Genomic DNA, 16,902 nt, shown 5'->3' with positions numbered 1-16,902 from the left:
GCTACCCCAAAACCTACCATTGCCAGCTCTGGGTTAGGAAATTCCTGGAGATTTGGGAGGGTGGGGCCTGGGGAGGGGAAGGTTTGGGGAGGGGAGTCACCTCAGCAGGGTATAATGCCATAGAGTCCAGCCTCCCAAGCAGAGGTTCCAGGGGAACTGATCTCGGTCATCTGGAAATCAGTTATAATTCCGGGAGATCTCAGGGCCCCCCTGGAGGACGGCAACCCTAAACTTGATCTCTTTGCTGCCACCTTCCAGTACCCAGAGCTTCTGGACTTCATTTGCTCCACTAAGCGCCCCCCCCCCCGCACTACAGGAGGGGAGAAAGACCTTTCTGGCAAGAGCTTCACATCACCTCCCGGAATTGCCCCCTTTCGCACTTATCACCGGGGCAGGAGGCCAGTCCTCCTTTGCCTCCATCATGTCAGTGGCTTCTGCTTGTCTTTGGCCCACACCCAGCCCTCAGGACAAGTCACAGGGTCTGCGGCTGCACTGCTTAAGCTCTCTCTGCCTCCTAGAAAGTGGAGGATCTTCCTTTGATTCGCTTCTCTACGTTCTGCTTATTGCCTTCGAGTGCCTCCCAGTGACTGTTTGGGAAATGGAACGCCCAGAAGCACACAGGCCTTGATTTGATCTCTGAAAAGAACACAGTAAATCCACTGTTTCTTTTCTTTTGCACAATGCACAGCTCTCTAACCTTGATTCACTTTTTAGCAGAGGATGTAGTGATGGTCACAGGCATCAGACAGCTTTAAAAGGGGATCAGACAGATTTCCTGAAGAGGAACACATGAAGCTGCCTTCTACTGAATCAAACCCTTGGTCCATCAAAGTCAGTATTGGCAGCGGCTCTCCAGGGTCTCAGGCAGAGGTCTTTCACATCACCTACTCAGACTGGCAGTGGTTCTCCATGGTCTCAGGCAGGGGTCTTTCACATCACCTACTTGCCTAGTCCCTTTTAACTGGAGATGCCGGGGTTTGAACCTGGGACCTTCTGCATGCCAAGCAGAGGCTCTACCACTGAGCCACAGGCCCTCCCCAACAGCTACTAGCCATGGTGACTGAAGGTATGTAATTCTGGTGCCTGTCTTGCCCGTCCCTCTAAGGAAGACTGTTTCCTCTCAATGCCCTTATTAGGAAAATGCTAGCAGTATTGTAAAAGTGAAGCCAACAGAAGCGGTGATTGCAATAATGAAAGAAACCCAAACAAAACGACAGAAAATTATGGGTTTACATGGGGAAATTTGATTTGTATTCATATTCATTTATGATAATTATGAACATCACATTTTTATAATCATTCCAACTAATAACAAAAGAAATGCACAAGCCTAGTGTCTGTTGTAAGGATGTGTCACTGGCCACCAAGATTAGGTTAATTCATGCCATCGTATTCCCTATTACTATGTATGGGTGTGAAAGCTGGACAATGAAGAAATCTGACAGGAAGAAAGTGGATTCCTTTGAAATGTGGTGTTGGAGGAGAGTGTTATGGATACCATGGACTGCCAAAAAAACAAATCAGTGGGTTATAGATCAAATCAAACCTGAACTGACCCTAAAATGACTAAACTGAGGCTATCGTATTTTGGTCACATTATGAGAAGGCAAGAGTCACTAGAAAAGACAGTCATGCTAGGAAAAGTTGAGGGCAGCAGGAAAAGAGCAAGACCCAACAAGAGATGGATTGGCTCAATAAAGGAAGCCACAGCCCTCAATTTGCAAGACCTGAGCAAGGCTGTCAAAGATAGGACATTTTGGAGGAAATTGATTCATAGGGTCGCCATGAGTCGGAAGCGACTTGACAGCACTTAACACACACACTGTCTGCTGTACCATCTCAGGCTCAGTGTACACCATTGAGATGCCAAGGGATAGAGTGATCCCACCCCAAAACAATCAGGGCGTTTTTTGGTTTCTGGGGCAAGTTTGAGCTATCCGTGATTCTAGTTTGGCTTTTTGCCTCTAGGTTCTTATGCAGTGCAGGATTACAGGTGAACTCTTGGCTCCAATCCATGTTAAAGAAGGTCTGCACACAAAGGTCTGCACACAAAGGTGCATTCTTTTTGCAATCCACATGAAACTCACATTGTTTCTGGCTCCCTCCCTGGTGAACCTGTAGGCTTCTGGATCTCTGCCAAGGTAGAGCGAGTCCAGTAAAGCATCCGAGGCCCCAAGGAGCAACTGTGGGAAACAAGAATGTCCTTGTTACTATGCACACAAGTAGGGTTGCCAACCTCCAGTTGGTGGCTGGCGATATCCCACTATTACAACAGATCTCCCAGGCATCAGTTCAACCTGGAGAAAATGGCCGGTTTGGAAGGTGGACTCTATGGCACTATAGTTTAAAGAAGACCCTCCCTTCCCCAAATCCGCCCTGCTCAGGCTCCTCCCCCAAAATCTCCAGGTATTTCCCAACCCGGAGCTGGCAACCCTACACATGGGGTCTTCCAGCATAGGCCCCGGCTGTTGCTTTGAAAGTAATTTCAGGGGAGGAGTTAGGGTTGCCAACTCCAGGTGGGGAAATTCCTGGAGATTTTGGAGGTGGAGTCTAGGGAGGAGAGGGGAGGGACTTCAGTGGGAGACAATCCCACAGATTCCACTCTCCAAAGTATCCACTTTCTTCAGGGGAACTGATATTGTGGGATGTGTAAGATTTTAATTAATTTAATTCTAGCATATTAGAAAAATGTTATTTTTCTATTATATTTGTAAGCTGTGGTTATTTATATAAGTCAGTAGAAAATAGTCCTGTCTAACTTAAACTGAATAAATCAGGTGATTTTTCGTATCTGGTACAGGATATCACCAAATAACAGATGAAATCATATGCATGTGACCACAAAGATGAGATCAGAGTTAGGGTGGATTTGAGAGGAGGAGATATTCAAATCCTCTTAGAACAAAGAACTCTGGAAAAGTATAAATATGAGGACTAGGCGGAGTCTGTTAGGAGACTTTCACTTTTGAACCCGAAAAGGGCTGAAATGTCTTCCTCTTTTGCCTGGCAAAATAAAAAAAGCTTTTTTCTCCCTTTGCTTCTTAAACCTGGCGTCGTCTCTACTTTGTGATAATAAATCTGGTCACAGAGGAGAGTGTATATTTACATCCAACAATATTGGTCTTCTGGAGATCAACTGTAATTCTGGGAGATCTCCAGGCCCAACCTGGAGGATGGCAGACCTAGGAGGAGCCTATCTTAGTGTGCTGCAACAAAAATAAAAGATGTCTTGGGACACCTAAGAACATTTTATTTCAGCAGAAAGTATTGTGGATTAGGGCTGACTTTATCTGATGAGTCGCTTGTTCTGGGGGCTCCCTCTGATTGTTGTTAGTCACATGATAGAATCCTTCCCCGTGAAAGAAAATTTTATCGTTTTTATTTTACAAAATGTATACCCTGCTTTTCTGCCCTCATAAGGGCCACCAAGGTGGCTAACAAATTAAAACATACATTTTTTAAAACCAAATTTAAAAAACCATTAAAACCAACAAAACATATTATAGAAAAACATTAAAACAATAATTAAAACATTGGTCGGGGAGGAGGGATCACTGAGGGAATGCCAAATGAGACGAAGACGTCTTCGCCCATTGGTGGAAAATGGCAACAGAAGGGGACAGACGAGTCTCCACGGGGAGAGAATTCCAGAGTTTTGGTGCCACTCCCAAGAAGGCCCTCTCATGGGTTGTCTATCCTACACATAGAAAGGTAGAGTGTCAGGGAAAAGGCTAAACTATAATCCATCTCTCCGATTATCTACCTACAGGAAGGGCTTTGCTGTCCAAAGGGCTCTGGAGGTCAAGCACATCTAGCTAATTCTGCCTGCCTGTTGGGCCAGATCTAAGAACCATCCAAACGGGAAGCTGATGGATCTCCAGCTTCTGGAGGTCGACTCACCTGATAGAAGGCATGGAAGTTCCTCTCGCCTGGCTGCTGTTGGAGAATGCGAGACTGCAGGGAATAAGACACAGTACACTTGTAGTTTCATCAAAGGTGGGGGGAAGTGGAATTTTACAAAACGGGCACCACAGTTGTTACTTGTCTAAAAATGTATAAGCTACCCCTCCAGAGACGTGCTCACAAAGTCAAAACAATCAAAGCATACAATCAATATAAGAATTACTTCAAGACCCTCATGCAAAAGAGGGAAAGCATGCTATTAGAAGGCCATTTACAACAATACTTAGTCACGGATCTACAGTTTTGCAGCTGTGAACTCATAGCACTGCCTTCTACTCAATCAGACCCTCAGTCCAACCAGGTCAGACCTGTCTACTCAGACTGGCAGGGCTCTCCAAGGTCTCAGGTGGAGAAAGGTCTTTCACATCACCTATTACTTGATCTTCCTATCAGGAGATGTTGAGGGAATGAACCAGGGACCTTCCGCATGTAAAGCAGATGCTCTGCCACTGAGCCCACAACCTCTTGTAGTACACAGAATTCCCATTACCTCCCTGGGCCATCTGCAAGTCTTTTGGATCATTTTAGGCTCGTCTCAGCTGACTCCTGGGCACCATAGAATCATAGAGTTGGAAGAGACCACCAGGGTCATCTAGTCCAACCCCCTGCACAATGCAGGAAATTCCAAACTACCTCCCCCACACACCCCAGTGACCCTCTACTCCATGCCCAGAAGATGGCCAAGATGCCCTCCCTCTCATAAGAACATAAAAAAGGCCCTGCTGGATCAGACCAAGGCCCATCAAGTCCAGCAGTCTGTTCACCCAGTGGCCAACCAGGTGCCTCTAGGAAGCCCACAAACAAGACGACTGCAGCAGCATTGTCCTGCCTGTGTTCCACAGCACCTCATATAACAGGCATGCTCCTCTGAGACTGGAGAGAATAGGTGTGAATCATGACTAGTATCCATTCTTAACTAATAGCCATGAATACCCCTCTCCTCCATGAATATGTCCACTCCCCTCTTAAAGCCCTCCAAGCTGGCAGCCATCACCACATCCTGGGGCAGGGAGTTCCACAATTTAACTATGCGTTGTGCGAAAAAATACTTCCTTTTATCTGTTTTGAATCTCTCGCCCTCCAGCTTTAGCAGATGACCCCGTGTTCTAGCATTATGGGAGAGGGAGAAAAACTTCTCCCTGTCCACTCTCTCCAAACCATGCATAATTTTATAGACCTCTATCATGTCTCCCCTTAGCTGCCTTCTTTCCAAGCTAAAACAGCCCTAAGCGTCCTAACCGCTCCCCATAGGACACTTGCTCCAGTCCCCTAATCATTTTGGTTGCTCTTTTCTGCACCTCCTCAAGCTCTGTAATATCCTTTTTTAGGTGTAGTCTATGATCTGCCTAAGGTCATAGAATCAGCATTGCTGACAGATGGCCACCTAGCCTCTGCTTAAAAACCTCCAGGAAAGGAACGCTTACCACCTCCTGAGGAAGCCTGCTCCACTGAGGAAACACTCTGTTAGAAAGTTCTTCCTAATGTCTAGTCAGAAACTTTTTGGATTTAATTTCAACACGTTGGTTCTGGTCCAACCTTCTGGGGCAAGAGAAAACAACTCGGCACCATCCTCTCTACGACAGCCCTTCAAGTACTTGAAAATGGTTATCATATCCCCTCTCAGTCTTCTCCTCTTCAGGCTAAACATACCCAGCTCCTTCAACCTTTCCTCATAGGACTTGGTCCCTCCAGGACACTGGCTCACCAGGAAGTTAGAAGGCCTGCCCACTCTGGCCCACTCATGCGCCACTGTACCTTCTCCAGCAGGTAATTGTTTATGTGGCCCCCCGTTGGGTCCCCTTTGAAGTCAAAGTTGATGTCCATGTATTTGCCAAAGCGGCTGGAATTGTCATTGCGGTTAGTCTTTGCGTTGCCGAATGCCTCCAGCACACAGTTGGACTTGAGCAAAACATTCTTTACCCTGAGGAGAGACCAAGATTTTATACACTCAAGTGGTGGCGGTCACATCAAGCTCTTTGCATAGTGGCTCCCCCAATCTAGAATTCACGCTCCAAAAGTTGGGAGTGCACTTTGTCTGTGAGCCAGAGACCAGCTGCAAACTCATAGCTGGTGAAAGGAGAGCTGCTGGGAAACTAGGGTTGCCAGGTCCCTCTTCACCACCGGCGGGAGGTTTTGGGGGTGGAGCCTGAGGAGGGTGGGGTTTGGGGAGGGGAGGGACTTCAATGCCATAGAGTCCAATTGCCAAAGCGGCCATTTTCTCCAGGTGGACGGGTCTCTATTGGCTGGAGATCAGTTGTAATAGCAGGAGATCTCCATCTAGCACCTGGAGGTTGGCAACCCTATGGGAAATCCAAGCACAGCGTTCCTCAATGCTTTGTTATGCAAATGACCCTGGCCCCAGTGGAACAAAAGGTTGACCATCTAATATCTTGCTGAAATGTCACACCTGAAGACCAGGGCCTGGAAAGTCAAAGGCTAGTCCAGAGATCCCCAACCGGTTTTTAGTCACCAGACACCAGTGGGATTTTGGGAAAGGGTGGGTATCACCAGCCCAAAATGGCTGCTGCAGTTTGAGTTAGAGCAGTCAGTGGTTTTTGAGAATGCTTTTGTACTTTTAAGCTATTTGCCTGTCTTCTGGAGACTGATAGTCAACAAAAATAGACCCTCCTTGCACTTACGGTTGGTAAAAGACTCCTAGTACAACACTGGAAAGAAAAATGCCCACCACCAGTAATCCAATGGATTGAGGACCTAACAACCTTATCCACTTATGAACGTATTGCCTATAGATGACAACTGCACATGGACATATTTTTAGATATTTGGAAACCTTTTATAGAAGCTTATCTGTAGACTTGCCACCATTGCTGATATATTTTGTTATTTTTTTCTGTTTCTGGGTTTGCTTTATAATACAAATTTTTAAAAATGAAATTAAAAAGTGGCTGCCACAACAGTTGAATCCAAATACTAAAATGGCCCCCACAGGACACAGAGCCAAATGCAGAACTTCCCTACGCTCCCCTTTGCAACCATGGGTAACCCTTTCATTTGAATTATGAGAGCCAATAACAAGTATGGTTGCCACCTCCAGGTTGGAAAATACCTGGAGATTTTTGGGGTGGAGCCTGAGGAGGGTGGGTTTAAGGAGAGGAGGGACTTCAGTGGGGTATAATGCCATAGAGTCCACCTTCCAAAGAGGCCATTTTCTCCAGGTGAACTGATCTCTGTCTCCTGGAGATCAGTTTTAATCCCAGGAGATTTCCAGCCACCACCTGGAAGTTGGCAACGCTAATGAAATGCCTGTAATATTGTATCAATACCCAATGACAATAAAACAGCAGGAGGTTGAAGATTCAAAGCAGTTTGTTTATTGGCCCAATACACAAAACACCTGGTGAAAATTGCCCAAAGCGCCGGACAATTCACACACACACATCAAAGGATTGCAAGCACGAATATAGTCTTTGGTAATGGGTGGTCCAAAGACGCAATACATAACGCAGAGACCCAAATACCCAATACAAGGGACCCCCGGATTAGCATACCCTATTAGAGAATCAGAGGCGTTGCATAGAAAGTGGTGATCTAATGCTCATCTAATGAGCAGAGAAAACCCACCATTGTCAGGTGTTTCTTAGTTTGATCCTAAGTTACTGCCATCCTTATCTTGGACCTTGGTTCCTGCCAAGGCTAACTAAGGAGGTTCCTAGCTGGTCCTTTATCTCTGGAAAACCAGCTTATGAAAGCATACTAAGACCACCTATGGATTCTTTAATTAGCTTCTAAGGAGCAAAACTGGGCCTCTTATACTTGAGGCATGTAACATACACAAGTGCTTGGTGTGACTATAGTAATGGATGCCAACTCTTATATACTGAGTGTGGCATGTTTATAAGTGCAGATATACTTTATTGAGTACAAAGAATATAATTCAAATCAAAGAATACATTTCCCATAGCATATAATGATTTCAGGCATTACATTTATAACAAGTCCTGCCTTACATTAGCTCTACCCACTTTCTGAAAATTTTGGTGGGTGCCGTGGGGCCCAGAGACACCACATCGTTGCAGAATGCCACAGCTCAGTTATTATCAGGAGCTAGGCCATGAAGGGCTTTGTCAATGGGAACCCATACCGTGTACTGAATGCAGTTGCTGATAGGCGGCCAGCAGAGTGACCACGAAACAGACGAAAGTCCGTTTCGTGGTCACTCTGCTGGCCGCCTATCATTCAGTACACGGTATTGGTTACCATCGACAAAGCCCTTCATGACCGTTGACACTTTAGGGTTGCCAGCTCAGGGTTGGGAAATACCTGGAGATTTGGGGGTGGAGCCTGGAGAGGGGAGGGTTTGGAGAGGGGAGCAACCTCAGCAGGGTACAATGCTGTAGAGTCCACCCTCCAAAGCAGCCATTTTCTCCATTTGAACTGACCTGTAACCTGGAGACCAGTTGAAATACCAGATCTCCAGCCACCACCTGAAGACTGGCAACCCTAGGCCAGTCACATGACTAAGGCAAGATGGTGGCAACGACTCAAGAGCTTGAACCACTTGGAGGTAGGGAGGTGTTAGTCTGGATACAGAGCTTCCATTCCAAGTCATTAATAAGGCTAACTGCATCTAAAAAACGCGACCTCTGGAACCACTTACCTTTCCACCTCTGCTCTCTGGGTGGGATTTGTAATGGCAGCAATGTATTGCATGATATACTTGCTGGCTTCCGTCTTCCCTGCTCCGCTCTCTCCTGAAAGGCAGGTCAATGCGTTGAGACAGGTAAGACGAGTGGGGAAAGTCCTTTCAATGGAGAGACCGGTTTAGTAGGCATCGGGGCAGATGGGCTGTCACGTACCGGGCCCTTGAGAGTCGCTGGGGTTCAAGGGTCAGCTTAGCTAATCTCCTCAGTAGGGTTGCCATCTCCAGTTTGGGAAATTCCTGGAGATTTATGGGTGGAGCCTGGGGAGAGCGGGATTAGGAGAGAGGAAGGACCTAATGCCATAGAGCCCAGCCTCCGAAGCAGCCGTTTTCTCCAGGGCAACAGGTCTCTGTAGTCTGGAGATCAGTTGTAATGGGAGACCTCCAGGTTGCAGGTTAGGAACCCTGCCCCCGAGGCACTGCCTGCGCACCAAGGGCATCTCAGGCCAGTTTTTAAATCCCAAACTGCCTTGGCACTCAGGTTATCATTCTCCCGGTGGAGCTTGGAGGTTTCCCAGAACCACAACTGATCTCTAAACTGCAGAGATCAGTTCCCCTGGAGAAAATGGCTACGGAGGGTGGACTGAAGGTATTACATCCCTTCTTCCTCCCATCCCCAAAATCTACCCTCCCCAGGCTCCATTCCCAAATCTCCAGCAATCTCCAAACCAAGAGTTGGCTTAGGACACATCCTTAGGACACATCCTTAGGACACATCCCGCTCCATAGCCAGGTCGCTTAATAGAAGCATTTGGTGGATCTTAGCAGCCAAAACCTAAAAAGAGTCAAAATGGCCAAATCCTGTTTTGGAAGGCACAGCCTCTGATCTGGGAAACCCCACCTCTGCAGATCAGGTTTTGAGGGCTGGCCATGGTTTCTCAAAATGCTAAGAGTCACGCATCTTTATTTATTGCTTCAACTGTCATTGGGACTGAGTTCTGATGTGGTACGTATGTGTAAAATGCTGTCAAGTCTCAGCTTACTTATGGCGACCGTCTCAAGGGGTTTTAAGGCAAGAGGCAAACAGAGGTGGTTTGCCATTGCCTGCCTCTGCGTAGCGACTCTGGACTTCCTTGGGGGACTCCCATTCAAGTACTAACCAGGGCCACCCCCCTTAGTTTCCAAGATCTGACAAGACTGGGCTAGCATGGGCCCTCCAGGTTAGGGCGAGTTCTGGTGATACTGGGCACAAATTAAGCACAGGTGAAGTCTGGTATGGTGGCTCGCAAAATGGATCTCAAGCATAACACCAAACCCACAAAAAAGAGGGGCAATTTTTAACCATCCTACAAAAGCCCAGATGCTGATGGGACTAGGAAAGAGACGGCCATGCCCACCCCATACCTGAGATGACAATGCAGGTGTCTTTGGCCCTCCGCTTCATGGCTTTGTAGGCTGCATCAGCCACAGCATAGAGGTGAGGCGGCCGCTCGTACAGTTCTCGGCCCCGATACTGTTCAATCATGTCCTTGCCATACAGATTTGTCTGCCTGTAGGGGTTCACGGAGACCACCACCTCCCCAATGTAGGTGTAGATCCTCCCCTTCTCAAACCTAGACAGAACCAAATAAACCAGAGTTATGTGAGAACATAAGAACATAAGAAAGGCCATGCTGGATCAGACCAAGGTCCATCAAGTCCAGCAGTCTGTTCACACACAGTGGCCAACCAGGTGCCTCCAGGAAGCCCACAAGCAAGACGACTGCAGCAGCACCAACCTGCCTGCGTTCCAAAGCACCTAATATAATGGACATATTCCTTTGATACTGGAGTGAATAGGCATGCATAATGACTAGTATCCATACGAACATCAAGAAAGCCCTGCTGGATCAGACCGAGACCCATCGAGCCCAGCAGTCTGTTCACTCAGTGGCCAACCAGGGGCCTCTAGGAAGCCCACAAACAAGATGACCTCAGCAGCTTTATCCTGCCTGTGTTCCACAGCACCTAAGATAATAGGCATGCTCCTCTGATCCTGGAGAGAACAGGGATGCATCATGAATAGTATCAATTTTGACTAGTGGCCATGGATACCTCCCTCCTCCATGAAAAAGTCCACTCCCCTCTTAAAGCCTTCCAAGTTGGCAGCCATCACCACATCCTGGGGCAGGGAGTTCCACAATTTAACTATGAGACAAACCAACGTGGTCTGACCATGGGCGGCTGCACAGTGGGGTCATTCTTTGCCAACAAATCATTGCTGTTCTGGCATTCATTCATTCTGAAAATGTGCATGCCGTCTCACTGAAGACCTGCTTGAAGCAGTTCTCAAGAGTTTAAAAATGCAATTAAATAATAAAAATAAGAGCATCAACATTGTCAATAGGGTTGCCAGGTCCCTCTTTGCTACCGGCGGGAGGTTTTTGGGGTGGACCCTGAGGAGGGCGGGGTTTGGGGAGGGGAGGGACTTCAATGCCATAGAGTCCAATTGCCAAAGCAGCCATTTTCTCTAGGTGAACTGATCTCTGTCGGCTGGAGATCAGTTGTAATAGCAGATCTCCTGCTAGTACCTGGAGGTTGGCAACCCTAATTGTCAATAATAATCCAAGGGAGGTGCACCTGGCCCCCACTCTCATCTTTAGGAGGCAGCTGAAGACAGATGTATTCTGGCATTGGATTAGTTCTTCTGCCTCCCCAGCTGTTATGAGTTATTTATTTTAATTAGTGGTCCTCATACACTCCCCATACCTGCTCAGAGAAAAGGCAGGCTAAAGATTCACTGCTGGAGCCAGTTTGCAAGAGACCGCTACTGTCAGAAGCATCTGAACAGAGGGTTGCCAGCTCCAGGTTGGGAAATACCTGGAGGTTTTGGCGGTGGAGAGCCTGAGGAGGGCAGGGTTTGGAGAGGGGAGGGGCTTCAAAGCCATAGTGTCCAATGGCCAAAGTGGCCTATTTTCTCCATGTGAACTGATCTCTATCGGCTGGAGATCCGTTGTAATAGCGGGAGATCTCCAGGCACCACCTAGAGGTGGGCAGCCCTATCTGAACAGCTAGAAATGGTTCAGGGTCAACTCTGGAATCTGACTGAGGAATCCCAAATCCTGGATTAGATCAAAAGGTTCCATTCTGCCAAAGGCAGGTCTTTAGTCTGGTGCCAGAAGTCTTCTCCTAAGCGGGGCCTGACTTTTTCACTGGAGGAAGACTCCACCATTCCCAGAATGCAGAACTTTGGGCCCAGCTACCACTGGTGCTCATGTGTGCAGCAGAAGGCCCTGGGTTCAGCCCCCAGCATCTTCATTGAGAAGATGACCCTGGAGAGCCAGAAAAAGACAGTTCTGTCCTTGAGAGACTTGGCAGGAGGCAGTGTCACACCGTGGCGCCGGCGGACCTACATTTTTGGGACCCTGAAGCTTGAACCGTTATTGTCAGACCTTTGCCTTTTTGCTGGAGCAGAGTCTCTTGACAGGAGTTAGGCCAGGTTCTGTCAAGTCCTTGGTTCTCATGCCTGAACGTCTATGTACAGTTTTGCTCATCCTGTTTTCTGCAGCTGTGATAATGTTTAGTCTGCCTGCCTGGGAACTGCTTATCTCGGGGTTGCCTAGCAATGTTTACTTTTCCAGTCCGTAGTGTCTTAAGCATGTAACCTGCCTTTATTCACCATTACTGGCCTCACCTGCGTGTAGGCAGTCAGTTCATTAGTCTTTTTTGCTCCTAATAAAGTATTACTGCTTCAGAGCTACCTGCCTGGATGAGTTTGCTTATGGGATGCTAGGGACAGATGCCTGAACTTGACAGTTATGGGGGCCCCTTCGCTACCAGCCACAATAGGGCAACATCCAACAAGGTCCCTATGAAATGGATATTAGAGCATATTCTATGGTCAATTTGAAGTACTTCAACCCATTGGCTTATTATTATGGTTGCCAGGTCCCTCTCTGACACCGGTGGGAGGGTTTGGGGGCTGAGCCCAAGGAGGGCGGGGTTTGGGGAGGGACTTCAATGCCATAGAGTCCAATTGCCAAAGCAGCCATTTTCTCCAGGTGAACTGATCTCTATCGGCTGGAGATCAGTTGTAATAGCAGGAGATCTCCAGCTACCACCTGGAGGTTGGCAACCCTACTTATAATTCTATCACTAAAATAGCCTTATCTGGGATTAGGGGCCCTGAAGCTTAAGCTTCATAGTTTCATAGTAGATCTGCCACTGGGCATCACATGTGCCCGTGGTGGAGGGGGGGACCAGAACATGCCCCTGGCCTCTCTCCTTCCCTGACCATCCCCTGTGCCACTGGTGGGATCCATAGAAAAGTCTGTTCCCACAACTGGCATGAGCAAGAATCTGCTCTGAGGTTGAGAAACGAGCACCTTCCTGTCAACAGGGGAAGGCCGCTGGCAGGAAACGCCCTCACAAAAACAAACGAAGATGAGGAAGACAAATCGCTCAGGCCAGGTCAGTGAGACAAGAGCGGCTGGCATTCACCTGGCCTGAACCCCACAGCTCAGGCACCCGGGGGGCTGCTGCCCCAGACCCCAGGTGATGCAGCCTGGCGTACCCACTGTTCACACGTCACCTCTTTTCGGCAAAACCCCCAAATCGTGAACATGAGTATCACACAGGTGAGTTTTTGAAGAGCAGAGTTAGACTGCAGCTCCCAGTCAGGGGTACACTCACTAGCCTGAAGGCACTGCCAGGTTTCCTCTGCAGGTCTGAACTCTAGGAAGAGGCTGCTGGATCCACACATCCCGACACATAACTGGGGTTGTGGGCATCCTTGTCTGTACAGGTATGATTGATTCCCACGAGTGAACTCATTTCATTCATACAAAACCTGGTGGTGGAAAGTGCCATCAGGTCACAGCCGACTTATGCTGACCCCATAGGGTTTTCAAGGCAAGTGAGAAGCAGAGGTGGTATGCTGTTGCCTTCCTCTGCAGATTTTTCCTTGGTGGTCTCCCACCCAAGACTTATGGCAACCCCAGCAAGGGGTTTTCAAGGCAACTGAGAAGCAGAGGTAGTTTGCCATTGCTTTCCTCTAGCAGAGCCTTCCTTGGTGGTCTCCCATCCAAGATCTTCACAGGGCTGATCGTTTGCCCCGAGGCAGTGGGCGGCAGGAGCGCGGCTCCGCGCTTTTGGCGGGGGGGGGGGCGTCCGACCCGGAAAAGCTTCCAAGATCTGATGAGGTTGGGCTATACTATACCACCATCACTCCTTTGTTCTAAAAGTCTGTTTTTAAAACAACAACAACAGAGGTTTCTAGTTCATTTAGCTACAGACAGAAGCATGAAACCTGTGGGAGCTATAAAAAGTCAGGTTGTGGTGGGGAGGATGAATGCTTCAAGAGGCCTGGGAGGGGTCCTTCCTCTCTCTGCCCAGCTCCCTTTTGGCAAGTTGCTTTGACAACTCAAAGCCTTTGAAACCTGCCTCTCGGAAGAAGAATCGGTTACCCACAAGAACCTGGGTTAAACCGTGTTTTAACAAGCAGAGGGCAGGAGATGGGTGGTCAATTCAGAACTGACCAAAGGAAACGCTTCTTCACGCAACACACAATTAGCTCATGGACTTCACTTCCAAAAGATGCCCCACTGGCCACAATCTGCAAGGCTTTCTAAGAGGTTGGATGGCCCTCTCCCATGTACCTACATTTTAAATCTTAACGATTGCTGTGGGCTGTTTTGAGGGGCAGTTGTGGGCTGAAAAGATGGACAAAAATACAAAAATAACAATAAATTGATGGCTCCACGTTCAGAGGAAGTGTCACTTTGAACATCAGAAGCCAGAGACAGACAGATTGGATGACTAACCGCATCATCCCGTGCTTAGGGGGTGCCCCAAAATGCCTGACTGCCCACTGTTGAGACCAGGAGGCCAGATGAGATGGACCTACCTTGGTCTGAACCAGTGGGAGGAGGTATTTCTCCCTTCTGGCACAAGTCTTAGCCCCGTACATGACCATCATACCCCCGCTTTTCAGGGCCTTCCTCATCCCCTCTCACTTCCTGGTGTCTGGTCATTACCTCAGTTTCAAGTTCTCCATGAAGTCCTCCATGGTCACCTGGTCCAAGAGGACAAAGTCCGCTTTCCCAAACTCCAAGCTCTCCTGTTCAGCCATGCTGCCCAGCAAGAGTAGGTGCCCCGGCCACACAGAGCAACTCTCCGGAGCTGGGCTGTTTCTCACTGGCAGAGCAAAAGAGCACACAGATGACTCAACTCTCCAAATGAGAGCTGCGGGGCAGGGTTTCCGGCCCTGAGGTTCCTTCACAGCAGAGTGGGTGGGGTTCTGTGGTTAGCAAAGACTTCTCAGCCGCTCACAGTTCCTGTTACTTGGATGTCATCTTCACTCGGTAGAGAGCCTTCACCAGCTCCTTAGCTGTACATGCGGCTGGTTACTTCATTTGGTGATCTGGGGCTTTTAGATTTAGAAGGGAGGAAATGATGAGGCGGATCCAACCATCCTCCAAGTAGCCTTTCTCCAACTGGAGAGCTACTTAAGTTGATGGAAAACTCTCTAGGCTGGACTTGAGGAAGGAGGGTCTTCCCAAACTTGAGGAGGGGCTGTGGCTGAGTGATAGAGCATCTGCTTGGCACACAGAAAGTGCCAAGTTCAATCTCCAGCAAATCCAGTAAAAGGGACTGGGCAAAAGGTGATGTGAAAGACCCCTGCCAGAGACCCTGGAGAGCCACTGCCAGTCTCTGGCAGGAGCTGTAGCTCAGCGGAAGAGCCTCTGCTTTGCATGCAGAAGGTCCCAAGTTCAATCCCCAGCATCTCCAGTTGAAAGGATCAGGTGGTAGATAATGTTTATATATTGGGAAGGGGCTGCGGCTGAGCAGTAGATCATCTGCTTGGCCTGCAGAAGATCCCAGGTTCAATCCCCGGAATTTCCAGTTAAAAGGATCTTGTAGGAGGTGATGTGAAAGACTTCCACTTGAAACTCTGGAGAGCTGCTGCCACTCTGAGTAAACAGTACCAACCTTGATGGACCAAGGCTCTGATTCAGTAGGAGGCAGCTTAACGTGTGATCCAAAACCTGAGCACAAATGTAAGGGTTTCTAGGCTTTTGAACAGCATGGCGAATGGGAGAGACCTTTTTTCCACCACACCTAATGCTACAAGAACTCAGGGTCACCTCTCAAAACTGACAAGCAGCAGATTCACATGAACACATGAAGCTACCTTATACGGAATCAGACCCTTGGTCCATCAAAGTCAGTATTGTCTACTCAGACCGGCAGCGGCTCTCAGAGGTCTTTCTCATCACCTTCCTGCCAGGTTCTTTCAACTGGAGATGCCGGAGATTGAACCTGGGACCTTCTGCATATCAAGCAGATGCTCTACCACTGACCCATGGCCCCTCCCGATATTGAAAAGGCCTGGAGAAGATGGCTATTTGGTTCTTGAACACACACTAAGCTGCCTTATCCTGAATCAGACCCTTGGTCCATCAAAATCAGTATTGTCTACTCAGACCGGCAGCGGCTCCCCAGGGTCTCAAGGTCGAGGTCTTTCACATCACCATCTTGCCTGGTCCCTTTAACCAGAGATGCCCGGGATTGAACCTGGGACCTTCTGCATGCCAAGCAGATGCTCCACCACTGAGCCACAACCCCTCCCCTAAAACCCAGGCTGATGGTTTGGCCAAGTACCCTAAGGGGCCACTTGAGGCAGTACTAAGAGGAGGCAGGTGCTGATGCACTGCAAGGACATGGCTCTCTTCCAGGCATCAGTGGGCCAGGAGGAGAAGGGGGCACCCTTTCCTGGGCTTAAAGCCAGCCCTGGCAAGTAGCAGCAAGGTCCTCCTACAAGGAAATGGGCACACCTTGCTTGGGGCGACAAATACCTCGAACTGGCCCTGCTTTGTTATGTAACGCATAATTAGCAGATGGAGTTCTCCAAGACAAGGCAGTGACCACCGGCTTTGATAGCTTTAACAGGGAAGTCAGCAAACCCATGGAAGACAGGGCCTCCCGATCATTTCAGACTGTGGTAGCTAAATGGAACATCTGCCATGCGTCACGATAGTTCACAACCTGGGACTGAACAACAGGAGGTGGCAAACCTTAAACTGGTTTGAATCATAGAGTTGGAAGGGACCACCAGGGTCATCTAGTCCAACACCCTGCACAAAGCAAGAAATTCACAACTACCTCCCCCCCACTCCCCCAGTGACCCCTACTCCATGCCCAGAAGATGGCCAAGGTGCCTTCCCTCTCATCATCTGCCTAAGGTCATAGATACAGTACTGCTGACAGATGGCCATCTAGCCTCTGCTTAAAAACCTCCATGGCAAGAGAGCTCACCACCTCCCGAGGAAGCCTGTTTCACTGAGGAACCGCTCTGTTAC

General features: G+C 48.5%; 1 protein-coding gene across 1 annotated transcript in view; it reads right to left on the bottom strand.

Annotated features, from left to right (window-relative positions):
* MYO1G (myosin IG) overlaps positions 1 to 14,678 on the bottom strand; it is a 63,925-nt gene extending 49,247 nt beyond the window's left edge. Inside the window, exons 1-6 of the mRNA XM_056857167.1 lie at positions 14,578 to 14,678; positions 9,968 to 10,176; positions 8,582 to 8,675; positions 5,719 to 5,884; positions 3,901 to 3,954; positions 2,088 to 2,183 (exon numbers count right to left, since the gene is read on the bottom strand). Coding sequence (XP_056713145.1) covers positions 2,088 to 2,183; positions 3,901 to 3,954; positions 5,719 to 5,884; positions 8,582 to 8,675; positions 9,968 to 10,176; positions 14,578 to 14,672 — 714 coding nt within the window. The 5' untranslated portion in view covers positions 14,673 to 14,678. The remainder of the gene's footprint in view (positions 1 to 2,087; positions 2,184 to 3,900; positions 3,955 to 5,718; positions 5,885 to 8,581; positions 8,676 to 9,967; positions 10,177 to 14,577) is intronic.
* Between the last annotated feature and the right edge of the window lie 2,224 nt (positions 14,679 to 16,902).

This window comes from Euleptes europaea, chromosome 11 (assembly GCF_029931775.1).
Source record: "Euleptes europaea isolate rEulEur1 chromosome 11, rEulEur1.hap1, whole genome shotgun sequence".
Taxonomy (NCBI): Eukaryota; Metazoa; Chordata; class Lepidosauria; order Squamata; family Sphaerodactylidae; genus Euleptes; species Euleptes europaea.
Note: the sequence above shows the minus strand (reverse complement) of the source record. Positions and strands in the feature narration are given on the sequence as shown.